The sequence below is a fragment of the Macaca fascicularis genome, chromosome 7 (genome assembly GCF_037993035.2).
Source record: "Macaca fascicularis isolate 582-1 chromosome 7, T2T-MFA8v1.1".
In the NCBI taxonomy this organism is placed as follows: domain Eukaryota; kingdom Metazoa; phylum Chordata; class Mammalia; order Primates; family Cercopithecidae; genus Macaca; species Macaca fascicularis.
In genome coordinates, this window is record NC_088381.1 from 104697423 (window position 1) to 104721726 (window position 24304).

The window sequence follows — 24304 nt, forward strand, 5'->3', positions numbered from 1 at the left end:
AAAAATTAGAGACACACAGGAGGCCACTGGAGATGGAGCAGCCAGAGAAGTTTCTCTGAGGAGATGACAGCTGAGCTGAGGTATGAAGGTCGAGAAGAAGCCAGTCACTCCAGGAAGAAGGGATTCCAAGAACACAGGTCCTGAGACAGGAGAGAGCTCGGGGCATTAAAGGAGAAGAGACACCCCACTGCCAGATACGTACTTGCAATCACTTTATTTTTAAACAATGAAAACACTGCCTTGGAAACAGAATATCAGATTAGAAGAAGCCTCCAAGTCCATGTAGGGAAATGCCCTCAGTTTCCAGGTTGGGGAGTGAAGTCCCAGAGCAGCTCCACTGACTCGCATGGTGGGGCCAACAGCGCTGAACTAGAACGCTGGTCTCCAGTCTTCAGAGCATGTGTCTTCCCACATGATCCATCGCTTTAGAGGATCTGTGTTAATTACACTCCCCCTGGACACTGACAGCCTGTTCTCAAAGGAATCATGTCTGCTTGCCTGACCTTTCTAAATGAAACTGGGTCAGAATTCTAACCAGTTCTCACTTTAGGAGAGCATCTTAGGAAAAAGTCAAACTTTTTTCTAATGTGTACTGTTTACTTTTCAAAATTTAAAAGAACACAAATACAGAGATAAGAAATTCTAAAGTGTATATTTTTCTGAGAGTATTTGGAAGTACTGAGTTGGATCATATAGTGAGAAGTTAATCACAATGTTGTATTATTTCATAAAAAACAGAAATGCATATCCCAGATAGATTTTGATTACCAAAAATTGATGATATCCACAATAATTTTGTGTGGTTTTTGCTATAATAGAGAAGTATGTAACCTATGAAGCTCTCACAAAAGTTTCACTGAAGAAAATATTATTCAATAACCTCCAAATGGGAAAAATTTATCCTGTAAGAACTTGGCCCAGAGTATGCAGACTTGCATCCAGCTCTATTTATCATCTTGCAAACTTCTTCATTATGTCAAAACTAAATCTCAGCTGTGCCCTGACTGCAAGGCAAAAGCATAAGGCTATTTTAGTCACCTCAACAAGAATATTCTGAGAACTAATCGATTTTCCAAGAATGCCAAGCACTTTTTATCAATTTTTGGTCAAGGTTCACAGTTATGATATTACATTATCAGCCTCAAATGTGTTTGTCTAAAGAAACTTATGATTTTACTCTTGATTCACAGAAAGGAAAAACAACCTTCTAGAATATTCATGATAGCCATAGCCTTCTGCTGTGCTAGAATCTCAACAATTTAGATTTCATTCAGCTTGATTCCCATATGCTCAAATCAAAAGCAGCTTTCCCATGGGCCTGGCCTGAGGTTCTAAGGTTCAGCTCACAGTTAGAGTTTTCCCCTCTCCAGCAGCCTCTTTCTCAACACTTTCAGGTCTTCTCACGCTGCAGGGAGAGCCCAAGTAAGAATCCTAAAGTGCACATGGCACATGACTTTTCAGGACTATTTTGGCCCTTTTGAGACAGGTACCTGCTCTTTATGGAGGCAGCTAAGGAGCAAACACTCTGGATAAAGATAATTTTACTTTCACTGATGGCAGATTTCTTAGAGCTTAACTAGAAAATGTTTTTAAAACTGTTACAATAGCAAAATAAACAACAAACATTTTGAACTTTTGCTTTACTTCTTGAATTTTGAGCTAGAGCTAATCTCAGGTAGACCTTGAATAAGCATTGAAAATAGGCATGGTATTAGTTCCAAATTCTCCCTCCAAAAATGTGTCCTTAAAACAGGAGATTATCCATCTGAACAAGGGCTAACACATAGAATCTACGAGGAACTTAAACAAGAAAACAAACAACCCCATCAAAAAGTATGTGAAGGATATGAACAGAGAGTTCTCAAAAGAAGACATTTATGTGGCCAAGAAACACATGAAAAAAAGCTCATCATCACTGGTCATTAGAGAAATGCAAATCAAAACCACAATGAGATACCATCTCACACCAGTTAGAATGGTGATCATTAAAAATTCAGGAAACAACAGATGCCGGAGAGGATGTGGAGAAATAGGAACACTTTTACATTGTTGGTGGGTACAGCTGGTTGACTGTAAACTAGTTCAGCCATTGTGGAAGACGGTGTGGCAACTCCTCAAGGATCTAGAACCAGAAATACCATTTGACCCAGCCATCCCATTACTGGGTATATACCCAAAGGATTAGAAATCATTCTACTATAAAGACACATGTACACATGTGTTTATTGCAGCACTGTTCACAATAGCAAAGACTTGGAACCAACCCAAATGCCCATCAGTGACAGACTGGACTAAGAAAATGTTGCACCTATACATCATGGAATACTATGCAGCCATAAAAAAATAATGAGTTCATGTGCTTTGCAGGGACATGGATGAAGCTGGAAACCATCCTTCTCAGCAAACTAACACAGGAACAGAAAACCAAACACTGCATGTTCTCACTCATATGTGGCAGTTGAACAATGAGAACACATGGACACGGGGAGGGGAACATCACACACTGGGGCCTGTTGGGGGCTGTGGAGCTAGGGGAGGAATAGCATTAGAAGAAATACCTAATGTAGATGATGGGTCGATGGGTGCAGCAAACCACCATGGCATGTGTATACCTATGTAACAAACCTGCATGTTCTGCACTTGTATTCCAGAACTTAAAGTATAATTTTTTAAAAAAGGAGATTATCTGAGAAAAGTTTATGATGGCATAACAAACACTGAAAAATATCCCATTTGTTTTTAATTCAAAATAATCCCATATCAATTTATTTTATTTGCATATTATATAGTCATATTAAATTATAGTAACCCCAAATTGGAATCTAAGCTATAGCTTATGCAAACTATCTCATAGGGAAACTTGTGATAGGCATTGGCTAAATAAGTAGATTAATGAAATTGCTGGAAATTTAAAAGCAGTTGAGGTAAAACCCTGAACGGGGACTGGGGGGACGAATGAAGGAAATAGTCATCATGCTGATGCTCATTTTAGAAATAATTCAGTTTCCCATGACAAAGATAAGAAGGCCATTTAAGAATTATTTACATCTCAGCTTAAAAAAGAGAAAAAAAGATGTCTGGAGAACCCCACTGACAGGCATGAAGAATGCACTGTTGCTCTTCCTTCTCATCCTCAGGCTTTGCAGTTAAGCAGGGAAAAGAAGCAAGAAGTATCCAAACAGAACACACCTTTCCGTATTAGCTAAAGGAGAATCCTCTAAGACCATTTAATTAGTTGAGGAATAATAGCTACTGTACTCTATACAAACACTAAATCTTTATTTTTAAAATTTAGACAAAACACAAATTAAAGAGAGATTACACACTTTACAAAGGTTCTGCAATGTGAGTCATAAAAATAGCTTGTTCCTCTAGGGAGTGATTTTAAAAAGAATTCCATTTACAAAAAAATAAATAAATAAATTTAGAAACAGCCTTTCCAGATTATAAAGTGAGTTACAGTTGATTTAACATAATAGAATTTTGTTATTTTATGTGGGGAGAACTGACTTGATTTTTTTAAAAGAGGATTTTCTCCTTATTAATAAGATTAAAAAATAATTTCAGTCTATGGCAGCAAGATTCTTCTGCACATAATCTTTGGGACCAATTGTTTTCCCCAATGCCTCAGGCAATGAATCCTACAGCTCCTCCTTTTTACTGGGTCGCTGTAGCAGCAGAAGTGGGCATGCGTGGAGCACTCCCTGTGGATAAGGCGGTTATTGCAGCCAACCCGGCCTAGGGCCTGGGTCTGTGTTCAGTGGGAGGACCTCCAACATGTGAGAAAGATGCAGGGGCAAGACTTTCTACTGTGGACTCTTCTGAGCTTTCCACAGTTTGGCTACAACCCTTGCTATTCCAAAGAGAGGCGGAACATTATCAAAGTAAAAATCTCAGAAGTAATATCAATGAAATCTCTTCACAGGGCCATGGTCTATCATTCCCAAACCCTCTGCCTTTCTCCAGAGGGTCCCATACATCTAGAGTGTAGACATGCAGCTTTCTGTAATAGTGCAAAAAATAAGATTATTTTCTCTTCGTTTTAGGGTCATTCCTAGGTTACATTAGTCATTATACAAATGTGAGACCTTTCAAAGTTTGCTATGAACTCATAGGCAATGATGAATTTAATTTGTATTAAAGTACTTAGGCTGGAGCAAGTGGCATTTTAAAGCACATATTAATTCATTTAAAACCACATAATTCACTGCAGCTCTACAATGTGCCAAGCAGAGCCTGGCCAACTGGCACCTCTATTCCTTCCAAATATGTTACCCATCTTGTGCCCTGTTTTTATTTGATTATGTTATTAAACAAAATCTTTACTAATGACTTCAAGGAAAAGAATGACTTAATCAATACAGTGTTGTGGTCCACCCACTATGCAGTACTTTCTTGCTTGGGCTCAGAAATTACAAAAAGACATTTCAGTTAAGTAAAACAAATCCCAGAGAAACCCTATTATGGTCATGCAACTTCAAAAGCAAAGTTGAAGTTGCACTCACAACGTATTTGGGGATCCTGTAACCATTCCACACCATTATATGTTGCCATGGATTGATTTAGCTACATGACAAAATCCCAATAAAAATATAGTTTATAAAACTGTGGTTCTACTCCGTGTTTGTTTTACTTCAGACACATTCTATCCATGGTTAGAAACAAGCCATGACAGTGGTCTAGCCCTGAATTTCTATCCATGGTGAGAAATCAGGCATAACCATGTTCTAACCCTGAATGAGATCTTAATGTTTTATACCACGGGCAAATCATTAACATATGGAAATAACCTTCCCAGCTGCTCTGTTATTTATTTATTTTTGAATCCTATAGGTTCTACTGCCTCTTGTCTATACCCCATCCTAACTTTTCCTTGTATTCTCTCCCCATTTTAAAAAGATTCCTTTCTTTTCCTTCCTTCTTTCTTTCTTTCCCTTCCCCCCTCCTCTCTCTCTCGGATCTATTGGGGAAAAGAGACTTCATTCCGTGTTTCCACCCACTGTTCTGATGGCCCAGCGTCCCCTCTCCAACCTCTAAATTAAGCATTCACTTTAAAGCTCATGACTGTTTCCCCTCCTCCCTGCTAGAGGAGGTAGTGGATGCTTCCCAGACCCTGGCTTCACACTCTCTGCTGGGCTCCCCACAAAGCAGCCTCTCACCATACCCCATCCTCAGGTTTCTCTTTTTAATAAAGTTTGTGGTGGGCTTATGCCTCTAAATCATTTTCACCCATCAGAGCCATTTACCTTCCCTCTGTAACAACCAATATACTCGCTCCTCTCCCATCTCCTGGTGATGATTTCTGCCCCAGTACCCCACTCAGTAGGACAGAATGTGTTGTTTCTGGCTGTGGATAATATATTTCCATATTGCTCTCAAAAACCACGGAACAAGTTCTGCAATGCAACCGTTTTGTCCTTCCACTTCTACTCACGGCGAACAAAGCAGCAGTTTACATAAATAAAACCAATGAGAATCATAGGTTAAGGAACGGTTCAACACTTAAGAAAAAAAAAGGAATTCTTTATGTGACTTTTTGCGAAACTGCCTACAGGGTATTCAGCAGTGGTTCCCAAAGGCTGACCCAGTGACCAGTCTGGGTATGCTGCATAAGAACCACCCGGGAGGTTGTTAAACATAAATATTGGTAGGACCCACCCCTAGAGTTTCTGATTCAGAAGTCTGGGGTTTGGGAGCCACCAATAGAGAATGTAAATCAATCTCCACAGATGGAGTAAAAGCCCCATAAGTGCATATATAACAACACGTGGATGCCGAATTTTCAACCCATGTGAGTCTTCGGACTTCACCTAGTGATTAATATGTTTTGAGAGAAGTATGAAAATATTTCTTAGTGTAAGTTAAGTCCTGATGGGGGGTGAGAAGGATGACAGCCAAAGTATGCACTGGCCTGTCCACTCACCACTAGTCTTTAACTGTATGTCTATAAGCAGATGTGAAAATGCCCCCCCACTCCTCTTTCTCCCATTCCCCAGCACCACCAGAAAACATGTTCTCCAGTTCTTTGAGGTATTTGACAGGGGGTGCTTTAAAAATGTTTCTTTTCATTTTTAGAGATAGGGGTGTTGCGATGTTGCCCTCGGTTGCTCTAGAACTCCTGGCCTCAAGCAATCCTGCCTCAGTCCTCTGACAAGCTGGAACTACAGGCCCACTGCTGTGCCTTTGGGGCACTTTTAAAAAGATCAGTCCTTGTAGGGTTGACAGTTTATGTAGTATGCACCTGATTTATGCTCTGTTCAAAGCTGAAAACAAAAATGATTAAAAAATGATTCAGGGTAAAACAGAAGAAACACCTCAGTAATTCTTTCTTCCTGAAGCACAATGGGCCATTTCCTTTCCTGGGATTAAAAATATGAAAGGGATATAAGCTACAACTCTCTCAGATTGTGACTTCCATAAATCCTTGGGGCTTTCGAATGCTACTTTCTCCACACAGGTACAAACCTTGAAATGCCATGTAGCAAAATTACCCCCACCTAGGACCTTGCTTATTTGCAACTATCAACTCATTCCAAGCAAGAGTATTCTTAGGAAAGAACCACTGGACTCTGTCCTTCTTCTCTGTAAAGACCTTCCTTTTCACATTGCATTCTAGGCTTGTGCTGTCTAACCCAGGGATCTCTAGCCCCATGTGGCTATGGAGCATTTGAAATGTGGCTTATTAGTCAATATTGAGATGTGCTCTACGTGTAAAATAGGCACCAGATTTCAAAGACTTTGTATGAAAAACAAAAGAATGGAAAATATTCATAGTTTTTATGTTGATTAACATGTTGCTATGGTAATATTTTGAATCTATGAGGTTAAATTGGATTTATTATTAGAATTAATTTTACCTATTTCATTTTTACTTCCTTAAATGTGGTCCTTAGAAACCTTAAGATTACATGTGTGTGGTGCATTTTGTTTCAATTAGCCAGCGCTGTTCTAGACAGAGTCTGGGCTTTCACTTCCCATCTCAAAGCTTGTTCCACACGCTCCCTCAGCACCCTCGACCCCTCTCCCCACTTAGTCCACCCACCTCTGCTGCAGGCACAGCTAATGGGAAACTTCTTACATTACCTAGTTATTTCCCAATCCAGTCCTTGAAACTCCACCATAGGCTTGTAATCTTTTGCGCACCATCCTGTCAAGTAATATCTCCCTTTTTATCTTAACAGATTCTAAATTCCCACTTTTTCATGAAATCTTCCCTTTTTCAATGAAGATGACACAATGAAGACTACCTATTATGCACTTTATAGACATTTCAGTTTGGCTATAGAACTATTGAGGTTATTATTTTGATTATTACCAAATACTCATTTCTTCAACAGCATTCACTGGGCACCTCCGGAAGGCAAGGCACGGTGCTAGCTCTATAGGATACTGAATAATGTCAGCACACAGCCCCAACATGATGTGTGGCATGAGGCCAGCAGGAACACAGACACTAAACCAAGGCTCTTCTGCCCAGAAGGATGCTCTACTTGCAAACACCTTGCTGAGGAAGGATTTGAATGTAGTGCTTACATAACACATAAGTCTTGTGGCTTAGAAACTTGAAACTGCTTGACTGCATAGTAAAACACTTCCTCCTCCCACACTTGTATCCTCTCTCAGGTTTCTTCATTACCCTGTAGACTCCATTTGTCTTTGTATTCCCCCCATTTTTGCTAACCCAGGATTAAACATCATGCTTTCATGTGTGTGTGTGTGTGTATGCTCATTTATTTTTCATAATAATGTGGATACCATTATTGTTCCTATTTAAATATGAGGAAACTAAGGCACAGAGGAGTTATGTAACTTGGTCACATAGGTAATGTGGTCACATAGGTAATGAGTGGAGGAGACAGGATTTGAACCTAGGCAGCCTAACTCTAGCGCCAAAACTATTAACCACACACACACAAACCCCAAGGACCATGCAAGCTTGAAGCTGCCAAGGCTATCTAGTGCCAAATGAGAGAAGCTACCCCAAAATGAAGCCTATATAAGAAAAGGATAGCTGGAGAAAAGGAGGGAGAGAGGGAGAAAGAGAGTATATCAGAGAAGTATAATTAAAGATTATTTTATTTGAACCACTAGAAAGTATGAAGCCAGAAACTACCCTTTGGCCTTTCTAGCTATACAAGTGAATGGGGTCTTTTGTCATTTGTAGCCATAGATTCTTAATGAGGGGTCCACTCACAATTGTACACACAGCTCTGTTTGTGTATAAACAGAACTATAAAACAATATATATATATATATACATGTCTCTGGGGAGGTTCTCAAAGGAGACCTTGATTCTACATAACTGCCATATGTACAGCTTCTTAGTCAAATATCCTCTGCTAAAATGAGCTGGGGACCCTTAGAACACATCACTTGTCATGCGGCTGGCCTCTGCTAACAGTAGGTCTATCCCTGGTGCCATATTTGCATGGAGCAGAATAAACTTTTTTCCTATATTAAGTGCCACAGTGCCTGGAATCTTGCCATAAAATATGTATCCATGATAATTTCTAACCACCTTTTAAAATACAAAGTGTGTTTGAAGAAAGACTCTTGGCAATTCAATATGCTGAACTGAAAATGCATGTTTCTCTTAGTGCTTTCTCCAAACTCTTCAAAAACAACAGTATGTCAGTGCCCATTCTGCTTATCTTCAAATCAGTTTCTCACTCCTGCCTTGTCCTGCTCTGCTCTGTAAAGTGAAGGGGCTGACCTCTGCAAGGCTGGTTTCCCAGACTTCCCTGGGTTCAGCAAATAGGAGCACTGGTGAGTGGGATTCTGAAGGTAGGGAGAGAAGGGAGAAAGCAGAGGACTTCTCCCATCCCTCTCTACCTCAGGCAGGCAGTGGCTGCGTCCTGAGGCTCCATCTTCCACTAGACAGACCTACCATGATTCTAGCTTCCAGCAGTGTTGCCAGGTCCTGAGCTCTGACAACACCACCTCCTCCTTTGGTCCCTTCAGCCTGGGGTGGTGGTGCTATTGCTAATCTCTAGGTTGCCTCACAGTCCTTTGCTGGCTACTTAGCATTTCTACAATCTGGACAGAATTGGGGCAGGGACACCATTCAACTCAATACAAAGCAGTATAAGTATAATATTTAGAAATATCAAAGTGAATTACACAGAATCAGCTAAAAGTCAAAGGCCTTTACCTCTGGAATTCCTTGCATTGACTTTGCATAGTTTCAAATACTCAGAGTGGGTGTATTCTCCTGGTTGGGCCATGACTAACACAGGCAACAAAATAATAATAATTATAAATAAGTATAAACCCACAGGGACAAAGAGGATGGAGCAGGAAGTAACAGTGAATATGCAATGTCAACTCATTTTTGCAAGATGGAAATGGATGGAGGAACGGTCACTGCCTTAGCAGGGCAGAGAAGGCTGCACCCTACGTACCTAAAGAAGGGATTGCCAGGAAAGACCCTGGGATATCCCTGGAATGCCTCAGGCCTCAGAGGTACCAGATAACTTGAAAAGTGGGCATATGTGACCAGAAGCAAGAGCACTGCTTGAAAGTCCATGTATGCTTTCTCTCCCACCTCACCCTAAAGACTTGAGGCTTACTCTTTGGAGACTGTATAAGAGCAGTTTCAGACTGGAGGGCAGTGGAGGGCAGGAAAGCGACCCCATACCAGAAACAAGAGGATGACAAGAATATTTTCGTCCTTAACAGTGGGACCCTCAAACACATACAATCTTGATTGAAAGATTCTTCATTGGAGAAACAGTATCCCCAGAAAAGACATTTAAATCTTGATATTGGAAGAGAGATGAGAGAGGACCTAACAAAAAAGCCAAGTAATTGCCAAAACCCCACCTTCAACAAGCCCCACCACATTATCTGCTAAGAGTTTGACAACGTGGAAATAGTAGGGAAAAGGAACCTGAAGAAACATTTAGGAAGACATTGCAATTAACAATAGCCTTATAGAGAACTAAATAATGAAAATATGAGGCAATAATTAATTCCAGAAAAATAAATCCTTGAGCACGACTTGGTTCAGCAGTGAAGTAAAAATAATGCAAACAATTGATTATGGATCAATAATGGGACAGATGTAAAAAGGGGAAATGGGGATAGCGTGTAATTCTAGATGTCATATGAAATAACATTTAAAGCTGACAAATTAAGAAAGAGTGGTGTATTAGTTTCCTAGGGCTGCATCACAAATTACCCCAAACCCTGTGGCTTAAAACAACAAAAAATTATTCTTTCACAGTTCATTAGTCCAGGAGTCCAAAATCAAGGTGTCATCAGTGTTGGCTTCTCTTAAAAGCTCTGAAGGAGAATCTGGTCCATACCTCTCTCTCTGAGCTTCTGGGGATTGTGAGCAGTCTTTGGTATTCACAGTCTTGTAGTTGCAGAATTCTAATCCCTGCTATCGAAGAAGATGGCATTTGGCCATCTTTACAGCATGTCTTTTTCTGTGAGTCTCTTTCCTTGTTCTTAGAATACCAGTCATAGTGGACTTAGGGCACACTCTATTCCATATGACCACCTCTTAAGTTGAATAATTACATCTGCAAAGACCCTGTTTCCAAATAAAGTCACCTTCTGAGGTTCTGGGAAGGATGCGAATTGGGGCAGGGACACTGTTCAACTTAATACAACCAGTATAAGTATAATATTTAGAAATGTTGAAGTGAATTACAATGGAATCAGCTAAAAGTCAAAGGTCCTTACCTCTGGAATGGGAACTGGTGGGTGGAGAGGGCATAGTAGGGGAACGACGTTCATGCTTACAAGGCTTGGAAAAGACATGCCTATGGCACACTGACACCATGTCCTTTCCTTCAGGCCAGTAGGAGTATCATATTTCTTCTCCTTCTGGTTAAGTGTGGTCAAGTGGCTAGTTCCTAATGATAGGTTGGGTGAAAACGACACATGTGGTCAGAGCTCTAACCACCAGGGTGAAACCGTTCAGCTGTATTCTTCCTCCCACAGGGATGGGGAGAGCACGTGTTCAAACAGAGCTTCTTTCAGTCTGAGCAGAGTGTCCCCTGGCTATGGTCTGAATGTTTGTGCCCCCCCCCGCCCCCGCCACAAATCCATATGGTGAAATCCAACCCCCCAAGGTGATGGCATCAGGAGTGGGACCTTTAGGAGGTCATGAGGGTACAGCCCTCAGGAACGGGATTAGTGTCCTTATAAGAGAGACCCTAGAGTGATGCCTTGCTCTTTCACCATGTGAGGACACAGCAAGAAGGCACCCTTTATGAACCAGGAAACAGGCCCTTACCAGACATCAAACCTGCCAGCACCTTGAGCTTAGACGTCTCAGCCTCCAGTACAGTGAGAAATAAATTTCTGTTGTCTATAAGTTACCCAGTTTATGATATTTTGTTAATGCAGCCTGGACAGATGAAGATACCCAGTTGTATCAGACACAAAATCTTTGTTTTTGTAATCTGCTGAGATTTAAAGTTTGTTGTTGATATTACAGCCACGTAACCTAGCCTGTCTTAATTGACACAAGGCTTGGAGTATTATTTGAATTTGATACAACATACATGTACTATTTTGATAAATATTAAAATAAATAACATAAATGATAAACTGTAAGAGATAATACATGAAACCACTTAGCATTGGTGATTTTAGCAGATCACTTTTTAAATGACACAGTATTCCGAGAGTACTGTATTCTAAGTTGTGGCAGGCATTGTCAAAGTGGGGCATGGGATACATGAAGCCAAACCTTATGTCACAGTTTTTTTTACTGGATTTTATTAATTAAGGAGAAGTATACTGAATTAATCCAAATATGGAAATGGCTCATTTTCCACAATATCTCACGTGCTGGAGTATGGCAAAATAAATGTATCTACTTCTTGGAGTCAAGGCTTATTTTGGGGTTCTATTTGTACCTAATCTTTTTCTTGCTGAATGAATAACAACAGGTTCTAAAAATTTACTTCCAAACTCCTCTTTCAAGTGGATTTTTTAAACTCTGTAAACGATCAACACTCTTACCTGGGTATGAATTTATTTCTATTTAGAAACACAGTCATCTCCTGTGTAATGTGATGGTGAAGAGGTTCCCACCTGTGGTCTGCTTCTGCCCACTTGATGTCACCTCTCTGTTAGTGCCTGGGTGATAAATCCTTCCAATCTTGCATATTCTACTTCCGTTGCAATGTCAGTTGCCCATATTTGTGCCTTTCAGTTTACTCTATGATTGTGAGTCTTTATTCAACATACTTTTCATTATGCAGGTCAAATACCACCCTGTATCCAATTCCCCTCTCCTTCAGAGCACCTGGAAGGACTGTATCTTCCTCCCTGCTGAAGTTAGGCAAAGTCATGTGACTAACTCTAATGAATGAATGCCATTTTAATGAAAATATTTATGTAGCAAAGAAGACATAAAGCCCCAGTAACTTGTTATATCCACTTCAAGAAATTTTCAGTTCAATTCCAGTACAACAAAATGATACAGCTTTTGAAGTTCATTGGGATGAGATCTCAATTAGCTAATCAGACTGTGAGCTCTCTGAGGGCAGAGCTGTCCTGAAACCCACACACACTAGATGCTCAATACACATCTGTTGAGTGGATGAATGAAGCATTGAGTGAATGAGTGACCATATTCTAATATTGTGTCTGGATTAAATCACTCTTATTTCTCCTCTATGTTCATTGGAACAGTTTACTAATTTAGGAAATTACCCTTAAATGAAAAAGATTATTTTCTCAGTGAGATTAGCAACAATAATCTGGTTTCTCAAAGAAGGTTAACACAGAATCTAAGAGGGAAATCCCAGGGAGTTCTGCTTTCTGTTTTGGAATCTTGTAATAAAGATGGCCCAGGGGTGCACATATCTTGCATTTGAATATAATTTGTGGTTTTCTTTTTTTTTGAGACGGAGTCTTGCTCTGTCACCCAAGCTGAAGTGCAGTGGAGCAATCTCGGCTCACTGCAACCTCCACCTCCTGAGTTCAAGTGATTCCTCTGCCTCAGCCTCCCGAGTAGCTGGGATTACAGGGGTGTGCCACCATGCCCGGCTAATTTTTGTATTTTTAGTAGAGACAGGGTTTCACCATGTTGGCCACGCTGGTCTCGAACTCCTGACCTCAGATCATCCACCTGCCTCAGCCTCCCGAAGTGCTGGGATTACAGGCGTGAGCCACCATGCAGGGCCCCTTGTTTTCTTCTTTCTCTTTGAGTTTAGTGATTTGAGGCTGTTACAAACTGAATGCTTGTGTCCTTCCAAAATGTGTACATGGAAGCCCTAACCCACAATGCGATGGTATTTGGGGGTGAGGTCTTTGGGGGGTGATTAGGTTTAAATGAGGTCATGAGGATCTTGCCCCCATGATGGGATTAATGGCTTTATAAGAAGAGGAAGTGACACCGGAACTTTCTCTCTCTGCCATGTAAGGATACAGCAAGAAGGAGGCCCTCTACAGTTAGGAAGAGGGCCCTCACCAAGAACTGAATCAACCAAGACCTTAATCTTGGAATTCCTATCCGCCAAAACTGTAAATATGAACGTCTGTTGTTTAAGTCACTCAGTCTATAATATTTTGTTACAGCAGCTCCAGCTAAGACAGAAGCCAAATTCCCATCTTCTCTACCTCTATTAGAATAGTAATACTATTTTTGCATGCCACAGTCACCTTCTCTTGCTTTCAGCAACCAGCCTAAGATTCCACTGCATCTTTAGGTAGAGTAAGTAACATGTCCATCCAGTGACCAGCCTGAATTATCAAATATTTCCTAATTGAGGCAGTAATCGTTTCTTTAACCACCATTATTGTATAGCATTGTTGGCTGTTAGGCCCCAACCTAAGCATGGTGCTCTTGGGTTTCATATAGTGCAAATAAATGGAAATTTTCACTAGACTCCAAGAGCTTCCAATTTGAAAAAACAGAAAGTTCAGTAATTCAGTCACAGGTTTAACTTTTTAAAAATGCTCTAGATCATAATATCCCCACAAAGTTTTGTTATTTTTCTTTTTTTCCTTCTTGGTAAATAGATTTAATACATTGCCCTGGCTTGCATTGACCATATTATGCCCTTGCAGTTTCCTGAAAATATGGCATTTTGCATTGGCAAACAGCAATAGGAATAAATTATTTAAGCACTATGTAAAAAACTTACTTGAAATTTTGAAGTCTCATACCAAAATACTGACTATTAAATAGAGATTTGTTATGCAATGCCAAATGAAAATGCGCTGTCATAATCCACTGGATAAAGTTTAGTTTTTACATCATTTTGATAAATTTACCTCAATTACCAGTATAGCTACAAATCATGCCTTATGGTTGTCATGTAAAGGCAGTAAAATATTACATACTTCAGATGACCTTTATCCAGAAATGCTTTTCACTGTTCACATTTTATCTGTCAAATAGTACTTTCTTTAGAAGCAAATATAACTGCCATTATAGAGAGAAGCTACCGACCTGGGACAAGTCCTAGCATTTAGTGCTCTGACAGATCTTAATTTGGATATTAGCCAAAGTCAATAAAACTTGTTCATGCAGAACCTTACCTGGTTTTCACCACATCTAGGGGGTGCATCAGGCAAATTTCTACAAGACCTGAAAGATGATAAAGAAAAGTCCAATAAACACTTATATAAACGCTGGTTCTTATTTCCTTGATCCTGTCGATTTCTCGAGTATGCGGGTTCAGATAAAGAACTTGGGACTTCGAATATGACAGCTAATAGTAATAGGCTAGTGGCAAAAGACAGAAGCATAATATGATTTTATTTCAGTGGGAATAAGATATGTGAGTGAGTACTTTCTTACAAGTGCTCTGGCAGGGAGGTAGGGCTGGAGGGGAAAGAACATTTAAAAAACAATCAGACGTGCTAATTGCAATCAACTGGGTGGGAGTTATGGCATCCCATTCCAGCCCAATAATAAGGATATACGGAAGGAAGGGAGGAAAGAAAAGGAGGAAGGAAGAGCAGGGGGCTCTTTGAATCTCTCCCAGCTTTGGTATGTTAGTAAACATAGCAAATCAGAAACCTCAGTTTCAGCATCCATGAAACAAAGATAATGATGCTTCTTCTCTCCCAAGGTGGTTATGAAAATACAACACATACCAATATATTAATAGCTTAACAGAGAGTATTTCTTGCGAGATCATTGTGTGCCAGGCATTGTTCTAAACAGTACTTAGATTACCTCATTTAATCTTCACAACAACTTTATGTGATAGAATGTATTATCCCCATTTTACAAATGAGATCATTGAAGCATACAAGTTAAATAACTTGTCTAAGATGTTACATCTAGGAAGTAGCTTTAATTCCCACAAAGCCCTGATCTTAACCATTGCACAGTGAAAGAACTATAGCTTCTGGCGAATAAATTGTAAAACTCTCTCTCTCCTATTGTCTAACTGAGCAGACTACTCAATTATAATACAAACTACTGGCATGTAACAATAGGAGTAATACAGTAGTGTTAGGTACTAGTAGTTATAAAAATAATTACAGTAGTCATTCTTACGGTATTACAGAGGTAATAACAGTAATAGTTATCTACATATGGATGATCATTTAACATACATGGTCCTGATATGCACAACGAGTGGACAAGGTAAGTATCATTATTATCTTTCTTTTAAGATAAGAAAACTGAGGTTGATAATGTTCAACTGTTTGCCCAAAGGCCACACAACAGTATTTGTGAGTAGTTTCTTATAGGCAGAGCATTTACCTCCATTTATAAACTAACTCAGCTTGAATTTAGCTATGATGTAGTTTATCTTCCCCATCCCATAATTATCCACACAAATGTCTTTTCCTCCCCATACTGACCAGGTCCAGAAAGCTCAAAGAGCCTGAACCTACCTGAAGGCCCCCTTTGCTTCTACAGAAGCTTTAGGAAGTTTTCCCTGCAGATGCGTGCTCTAGGTTGCAAAGTCCTACGTATTGACCAAAACTGTCTTACTTTGGCTACAACTAATAAGATCCAACATGGATGTTTGTGCCAAAGGCTTCCCAAGTCAAGGACCCAATTGGAGTCTCATTGCCTAGAGACAGGAAGAGACAGGCTCAGGTGAGCAGAGGCCACAGGATTGCTGGACACAACAGCAAAGCCTCTAGGTACCGTTTTAGCTTTATTATTAAGCCCTGTTTCTCAAGGTAGCATGAGTAGAAATCTTCCTTGCCAACTGTAAAGTCTCCACATACTTCTCCTTGCTTGAGAATTCACATTTACCCCCAAAGTAAGAATCAGGTGACCAGAATTTTTGTCCTGGTACCTTCAGGGAATCATCATTTACCCATGATGACATCAGTTCCTTATCTGTAAAGCAAAAGATTAAATGGCCTAGAATAACTTTGAGGTCTAATATTCTATGTTTGTTGCTGTTTTTGAATCTGACTCACATATATTCATATATATATATATATATGAAATGAGGTCATGAGGGTCTTGCCCCCATGATGGGATTATATATATATACACAAACATAAACATACATATACATATATTATTTATAATTCTAATTTAAGCTTTATTATATTAGTTATGAGATAAAACCCTAATCCTATTTAAAAAGTTTACTCTGGGAACTCAGACTTTAAAAATAGCATCCTTACCACACACTGTAGCAGAAATCCATTAAGTACACTTCTGTGCACCTCATGCACATAAGGAAATAAGATACTCAGAATCAGTTTACCAAAACAAGTATACAAAACTCCTCTCACTGACTTGACATTAGAGTAGAAGCAAAAAACACATACCAAATAGCACTAGTTGGTACATTTCTCAAAAAGTTTACCAAAAGAACCCACAATAGCAACAACTTATTAAAGCTTACAGCAAGACTTGGAGAATCAGACCACATTATGTAAATTTATAATATAAATTTATAACATAATTTATATTATATTATAATTATAATATATATAATATATAATATAGTATATATTATAATTACAATTATATAATTATATTATAAATTTATAATATAATATAATTTATAATATAAATTTATTATACAAATCTGTTTATTTGCAAAATTGTTTCAGTTTTCTACGTGCTAATGCACATTTCTGGTAGTAAACAGATAATCGATAAGATGATTATACTTTTGTGATTATTTAAAATTATTTTCAATCCCCTAGTATGCACCAAGACACTCATTTATTCACTTGACGAACTTGCACTGGTTACCCTCTATGTGTCTGGTATTGAGGATACAGTCTAGTGAGGGGAACAAACAGACACATAAGAACAAATAGTAATGCATGGAAGGAGGTGCAATGCTCAGAGTTTATGGGAGCACATCAGAGAGAGGCCCCTGACCTAGCATGGGATGAGGTGAGGGGTGGGAAAGGGATTCAAGGCAAAGAGAGGACAGCATGAGCATGAGGCATAGAGGAAAGATATTGCACACAACAAAGAAGAAAAGAGGCAAGAAGCACTTGAACATTACAGCAGCCTAGGGTTGAAGGCAGGGTATGGCAAGAGATGAGGCTGCAAGTGTGCAGGTGAGGCTCAAGTTCACATTTAGGCACTTCGGCTTTATCCCATACACCACGAGGAGCCCTTGAAGGATTTTCTGTTTTTAATAGCTCTTGGTTGTTTTTTCTTATTACCAGTGTACTCCATGTTTACTGAAGACATTTCGAGGCGTTGTAAGCAGAGGAGTGTTATTGACCTCTGCTAATGTGCTCTCCCAATGATCTACCCATCCCCTCCCTTTAATCCCCTCAGTCCTCCCAATCACAGTATTCACGTGCAAGCACAACAGCACTGATGTCCCAGCCCTCTCTCCATTGGTAAACAGTTTACCAGTAAAAGCACTGTCTCTCATCATAGCATAGATGTCTTGGTGTCCCACGTACCTCTAAATCTGAGAGTCAATGGCCATCTACGAAACTACCTGCAAAACTGTGAACTGACCAAAAGGAAAATGGGACCTAAATGGTCAAATATAACATATTTGGTCCAGGATCTCTGTGTGATTATTTATTCACTGTTGTTTTTAATCAAAACAAATAATTTGTAGAATTTAAGTTAGTGATAAAATGCATTACAGGCAGAGAGAACACAAATGTTAGAAATTATATGGAAGTTTTGACTTTCATCAGAGTTCAGAGTTAAATCTGGATTCACTCAGAGTGGGAACGGATGCTTGCTGTCCTCCACAGACAGCTAAAGACTGTGAGACCCTGATTATTATTTATGAAGATAACCATATAAATAGAATCAGATTAATCATGTTACATAGGCCTAGAAGTGACCTCAAAAAACCGAATGGTACCATGTGTCTATTGACAATTCTATGACCTAGTATGAAGGCACAAACTAAATAATGAGCTAGTGAGCACAAATTTTAATACTTTCTCTATTCTCATAAAATTAAAGTCTAACATAGAAAAGAAGATGACTCTGAAATATCAGCTTCCATTTAATAATCCATCCTAATTGCGATTTTAAGACACACTGATCTCAAGACAAATACAACCTAGAAGTGTTGCTTTTACCAACCTGGCATTTATTAAACTCACCAGCCACAGTGGAATTAAATGGTTCAATCTCCCCTACTCATGCATGATATAAAAATTGTATTGCCAACCACCAACCATAGAAATACTTTCTCTGGGGAAAAAAGTTATAACTTCATAGTATTTGAGAAGGAATACGAAAAAAAATACATAAGATCCTAAATATAAATTTAGATCAGTGCCTTTCTTAGACTCTCTAGCTGATTTTAGATTTAAATTTGGTGTTTGATCTTAAAACCAGAAAAAAGTCATTTTAGAGATAAAATGTCTTCAAGTCATGCTTAACTTTAAATGAGCTGGACTATTTGTAACTTCCATTCATTTTGAGAATAAAAAGCAGAATCAAAATGTAACCAAATGACAGTATGAAAATAATTAGAAAAGCATAAAAACGTATATTTTCTCAAATAACACACTACATTTCAGAAAGTTAAAAATGTTCCATATGTTACTTTTATTTCAGGCAACTGCTGATTTATCACAATAACAAGTAAATAAGAATTACTATTAGATTTGTTTAAGCTAGACCAAATACTGATTTTATAAGGCTGAACATTATAAAAATTAGAAAAGTCCCAAAGCAGACTGATACTGTAAATTTAATATATTGTAAATGATTTCATTGTTTCTGCAGATTCATGTCATATTAGTGAGCATGACTATATCTCTAAGATTTGAATGAAACTGGTAATTTGACCCTACCACAGGCACAAAAATCCATGGGTTATCCCCTGAACTTTACCTTGGGATAGCCCCTGAATGCCCTGGCCTTTGAGCTGCCTCAAGTACATGCCTGAGCCTGAGCCAAAATTGAGAAAAGATTAACACCACCCTGTCATAAACCCTTCTCCCAGACTTCATCTTTTCTGAGAAGATCTCCTGCCTGTTCAACCACAAAACTTCACTGATCATTAACACTACCCCCACCTCCCTCTGAAATAACCTGCACTGCACTGTTTTCCAAAAAAAAAGAAAAAGTGCAAACATTGTCACACAATGATTAATCATGATTGGTGAGAGAACAGTTTCTTCTCAGTGTTCAATTCCTAGAACTTTCTCTTTCCTCAGGAATGTTTTTCTTCTATAAGGACACATGTACATATACTTCTGAGAATCCTACTAACCCTCAGATCTCAATTTAAGCAACCATTTTCCCAGAAATCCTGGGGCAAAGATGGTTAATTGTCCTCTTGGTAGGCATCCCCTCTTCTTCCTGGCCACCCAGAATAAATATTGCATTTTCCAGTTTCTTTTGCTGCTCAGCATCACCATGCGACTAAGTTCTGGCCAAAGGGATGTAAGGGAAAGTGGTTTGAGCAACATCTGGGAAGTTTTTTAAAGAGCAGGAGACTGCTCTTCTCTTTCTCCCTTCTTACTGGTGGAATATGGACACAGGCTGCCATGTTAGACAACAAGGTAACTTTGGGCATAGAGGCCACACACAGCACAGCAACAACATAGACATAGTGGAGTTCTGGGTTATCTACCTCCAGACACTCATGTTGGAGAAAAAATTCTATTTTCCTTACACTACTGTGATTTGGGTTTTCTACCACATATGCTAATCTAATTCTGATACAGGAGCTCCCTGAACTTGTATCATTGTGTGACACTACCACTGTTTCTTTTCTTATCTAGAAGCTCCATGAAGACAGAAACTCCATCTGCCCTCTCCATGTTTGTATCCCCACCACTTTGCACAATGGCTGGTACTCAGTATGCTCAATAAGCATTTGATGAATAAATAAATTAATGCTGATTAGGGTTTCTGCCGATGCCATTATGTCAGCTAATTCTCAAGACAAATTGAACTGGCAGCTATTTATTCTGGATTTAATTCATTAGTTTGAACCTTATATAAATAAGCAGATAAGGACAGAGAAACATTCATAAAATGACAATAAATAAAGCACAGTAAGTACCTGAATAGAGAAGTATGATATTGTTAATCATATATCCTGCTATGTAAATGTTAGAAAACAACTAATCAATCGGCACCTAATAGATTGACAGATGATTGTTTTGAGAACTGTGTGCATGCAGAGTGACATGCTAGGTGCTGGAGAACACAGCCTGATGCTGCAACAAGGATGCTGGAAAGGCTGAAGGATTTCAAAGCTCAGCACAGAAGGGACACATTGAGAAAGGCCTCACATGTAAAGGGAAGACATTGAGCAGAAAATAGCAATATGCATAAAAATATGGTTCAGGCCTAGTAATTTAGTGTTGCTGTTGACAGTGTGAAATGTTACTTATGTTCTGCATCAATTCTAGTCTTACATAACTGCTTACATGTATCCCAAATTGTCTACCTTCTTTGAGGAACTATGTTATAATTCTGATTAAAAACTAATGACAGAAAACACAGACAATCATTTAAAATTTTAAAATTAAAATGTTATATCATCTGTGGCCTACGTATTCTTTATATTTGAGATGACTTGCCCTAAGTCACAAGGCTGATTTCTGGCAAGTAAAGACCATTTAAAATGTAAATATGTGTGTGTGTGTGTGTGTGTATGTGTGTGTGTGTGTACACATGAGGAAGTAGTTCTTAAAATTGTCACCAACTTTGCCTATGACCACTGATAGATATCTCATAACTGAACAATATCCTTTTTCCTATGAGCTAGGAGTAGAAAAACCACATCAAAAGTATAACTTCCCAGAAAACATGAGGTTGTTCTTTTTCATTTCAGAGATTTAAAATGCTTACAACGTAAAGCAGAAGATCTCCACCCCGCCCCTTTTTTCTACCCATTACTTTACAAGCTAGGTCACAGAAAAGAGACAAAAGTGAGTGTGTAACTACATACATGGACTGATTGACCGTGGAACATACCTCATCCCTGCCAACTCCTAATGGAACCCATAGGTACAGAAATGTAGAATGTTGATGTCATTCCTGTGCTTTCCTTCCCACTCTACCTCAGCCTTTACCCAGGAACAGTGTTGCAATGGGCTTTAGTAACCTTTTCAGCAATAGGAAGAAGGGATGTAGAAGACAAGCTGGGTGACCCAAATTAGTAGCCATAAACAAGGATCAATGTTGAATGATCCTTTAGCACGGTTTATTTTACTATATACAATGTTATTATACACTGTTCTGTTCTGATACATTATTTGAGAACAGAGTATTCTAAATTTACTCTGCTTTATTATTACTAAGTCAATTCACTGCTCCTTTCTCTATAGTTCCATTGCATGCACTAATCGTTTTACATTGTATCACATATATCAAGAATAGCATTTATCTGGCTGGGCATGGTGGCTCACACCTGTAATCCCAGCACTTTGGGAGGCCAAGGTGGGTGGAGCACTTGAGACCAGGACTTTCAGACCAGTTTGGCCAACATGGTGAAACCTCATCTCTACAAAAAATACAAAAATTAGTCAGGTGTGGTGATGTGCATCTGTAGTCCCAGCTACTTGGGAGGTTAAGGTAGGAGAATCACTTGAACCTGGGAGGCAGAGGTTGCAGTTAGTTGAGATCATGTCACTGCACTCTAGCCTGGGTGACAGAGTGAGATCCTATCTCAAAAAAAAAAAAAAAAAAAGGAATAACATTTATCATACGATACTCTGTCTCTCCACACTGCTCCCCAATTCCCCAGCCATTGCAGTATTCAACACCAGACACTGTAGTCTATGTGAATGGTATCTCTAGGTTGTGAAAAACCTGTGTAGCCAAAACAAATGATGAAATCTTTGAGAAGAGGGAGCATTTATCTTTATATACCCACTGAATAAATTACAGCAAATACCTGAAACCCACTGAAGAAGTTCTCTACCTACACTCACTCTCTTGGTGATCTCATCCAAATCCATGGTTTCAATTATGCCAAAAAAAATTCACCAATTTCCATTTCTAGTCCAGACTTCCCTTTCAAAGTCTAGATTTAAATATCCGATTGCCTGTTTGACATCTCTGCTTGGATATCTAGTAGCCTAGATATTCAGTCTAAAACTGGATTCCTGACCCTGCACACCTCTATCCCCTTCGGAAACAACATGCTCAACCTTAGAATCATTCTGGATGCTTCTGTCTCTCTCACAACCCTCTTTGAATCTATCTGGAAATCTCTTTGACTCTACTTCAAAATATATCTAGATTTCTACCATCCCTCACAACCTCTACTTCTCCTGTTCTGGTTCAGGTCATGATTATCATTTATCAGCAGATCAACTGTAGCAGGCCCTTAACACGTATCCTCCATCTACCTTTGATCCCGCCTGTCTGTTCTCACCTCACAGCCTGAGTGATCTTTTTAAATTAGAAGTTATTTCATGTCATTCTTCTGGTCAAAAATCGTTCTCCATTATACTCAGAGGAAAGCTACCTGTAACCCCAGCTTCATTACTCCTCTCACCTGCTGTCTTACTACTCTCCCCTCCAATGGCTCTACTCCAGTCACACTGGTCTCTCTGCTGTTTCCCAATCTTGCCAGGTCTTCAGTAATAGGCCTTTGGTCTAGCTGTTCCCTCTGCCTAGAATGCTCTTCCCCTACATTCCACTTGGTCAACACCCTTCACGTGGACCAAGAGTAACCCCAACCACTCTAACACAGACCTGCTCCTCCTTAGCCCAGCACTGATAAATGTCTTCATGCTGCTCTGTTTTTTCATTTCTCTCTAGTGTGTACCAACTTCTAAACTTACTATATCATTTATCTATTAATTGTGTTTATTGTTTCCTATATGTATCTTTTGATAGAAATAAACTTCATGAGAACAGAGACCTTCGTATTATCCATCAATATGCACTAAGTACCCAGAACATGCCTGGCACCTAGCAGTGCTCAATAAATCTTTGTTGAAAAAGAAACTAAATTATATAAAAGAATAAAATTGCTACAATTATGGAATTCCATTTCAGTGGTATGTAGAGGATAAGGTTTTAAAAATTTACTGTACAGACAAGGAACTCTTCCAGTCCAAAGAATCTGTGATGATAATTTTTTAAATTGATCTTATTTATTTTTTAAAAAAATTATTTCAGTTTTAAATGACAAATAATAATTTTATATGTTTATGGGGCACAATGTGATGTTTGATACACGTATACATTGTGGAATGATTGAATCAAGCTAATGAACATATCCATCACTTCATATACTTACGAACCTTTTGTAGTGAGAACATTTAAAATCTAATCTTTATGCAACTTTGAAATATGCAATGCATTATTATTATTATTTATTATTATACTTTAAGTTCTAGGGTACATGTGCATAACGTGCAGGTTTGTTACATATGTATACTTGTGCCATGTTGGTGTGCTGCACCCATCAACTCGTTAGCACCCATCAACTCATCATTTACATCAGGTATAACTCCCAATGCAATCCCTCTCCCCTCCCCGCTCCCCATGATAGGCCTCAGTGTGTGATGTTCCCCTTCCCAAGTCCAAGTGATCTCATTGTTCAGTTCTCACCTATGAGTGAGAACATGCGGTGTTTGGTTTTCTGTTCTTGTGATAGTTTGCTGAGAATGATGGTTTCCAGCTGCATCCATGTCCCTACAAAGGACACAAACTTACCCTCTTTTATGGCTGCATAGTATTCCATGGTGTATATGTGCCACATTTTCTTAATCCAGTCTGTCACTGATGGACATTTGGGTTGATTCCAAGTCTTTGCTATTGTGAATAGTGCCACAATAAACATACATGTTCGTGTGTCTTTATAGCAGCATGATTTATAATCCTTTGGGTATATACCCAGTAATGGGATGGCTGGGTCATATGGTACTTCTAGTTCTAGATCCTTGAGGAATCACCATACTGTTTTCCATAATGGTTGAACTAGTTTAA

The 24304-nt window shown here is 39.0% G+C and overlaps 1 protein-coding gene across 3 annotated transcripts in view; it reads right to left on the reverse strand.

Moving 5' to 3' along the window:
• Positions 1-24304, reverse strand: part of SLC25A21 (solute carrier family 25 member 21) — a 506910-nt gene that overhangs the window by 192974 nt on the left and 289632 nt on the right. For 2 of the 3 annotated variants that reach the window (XM_005561106.5, XM_073997258.1), the window contains exon 2: positions 14509-14557. The exons of the other annotated variant lie outside the window; for it this stretch is intronic. In XM_005561106.5, coding sequence (XP_005561163.1) covers positions 14509-14557 — 49 coding nt within the window. The remainder of the gene's footprint in view (positions 1-14508; positions 14558-24304) is intronic. 3 annotated transcript variants of the gene reach the window in all.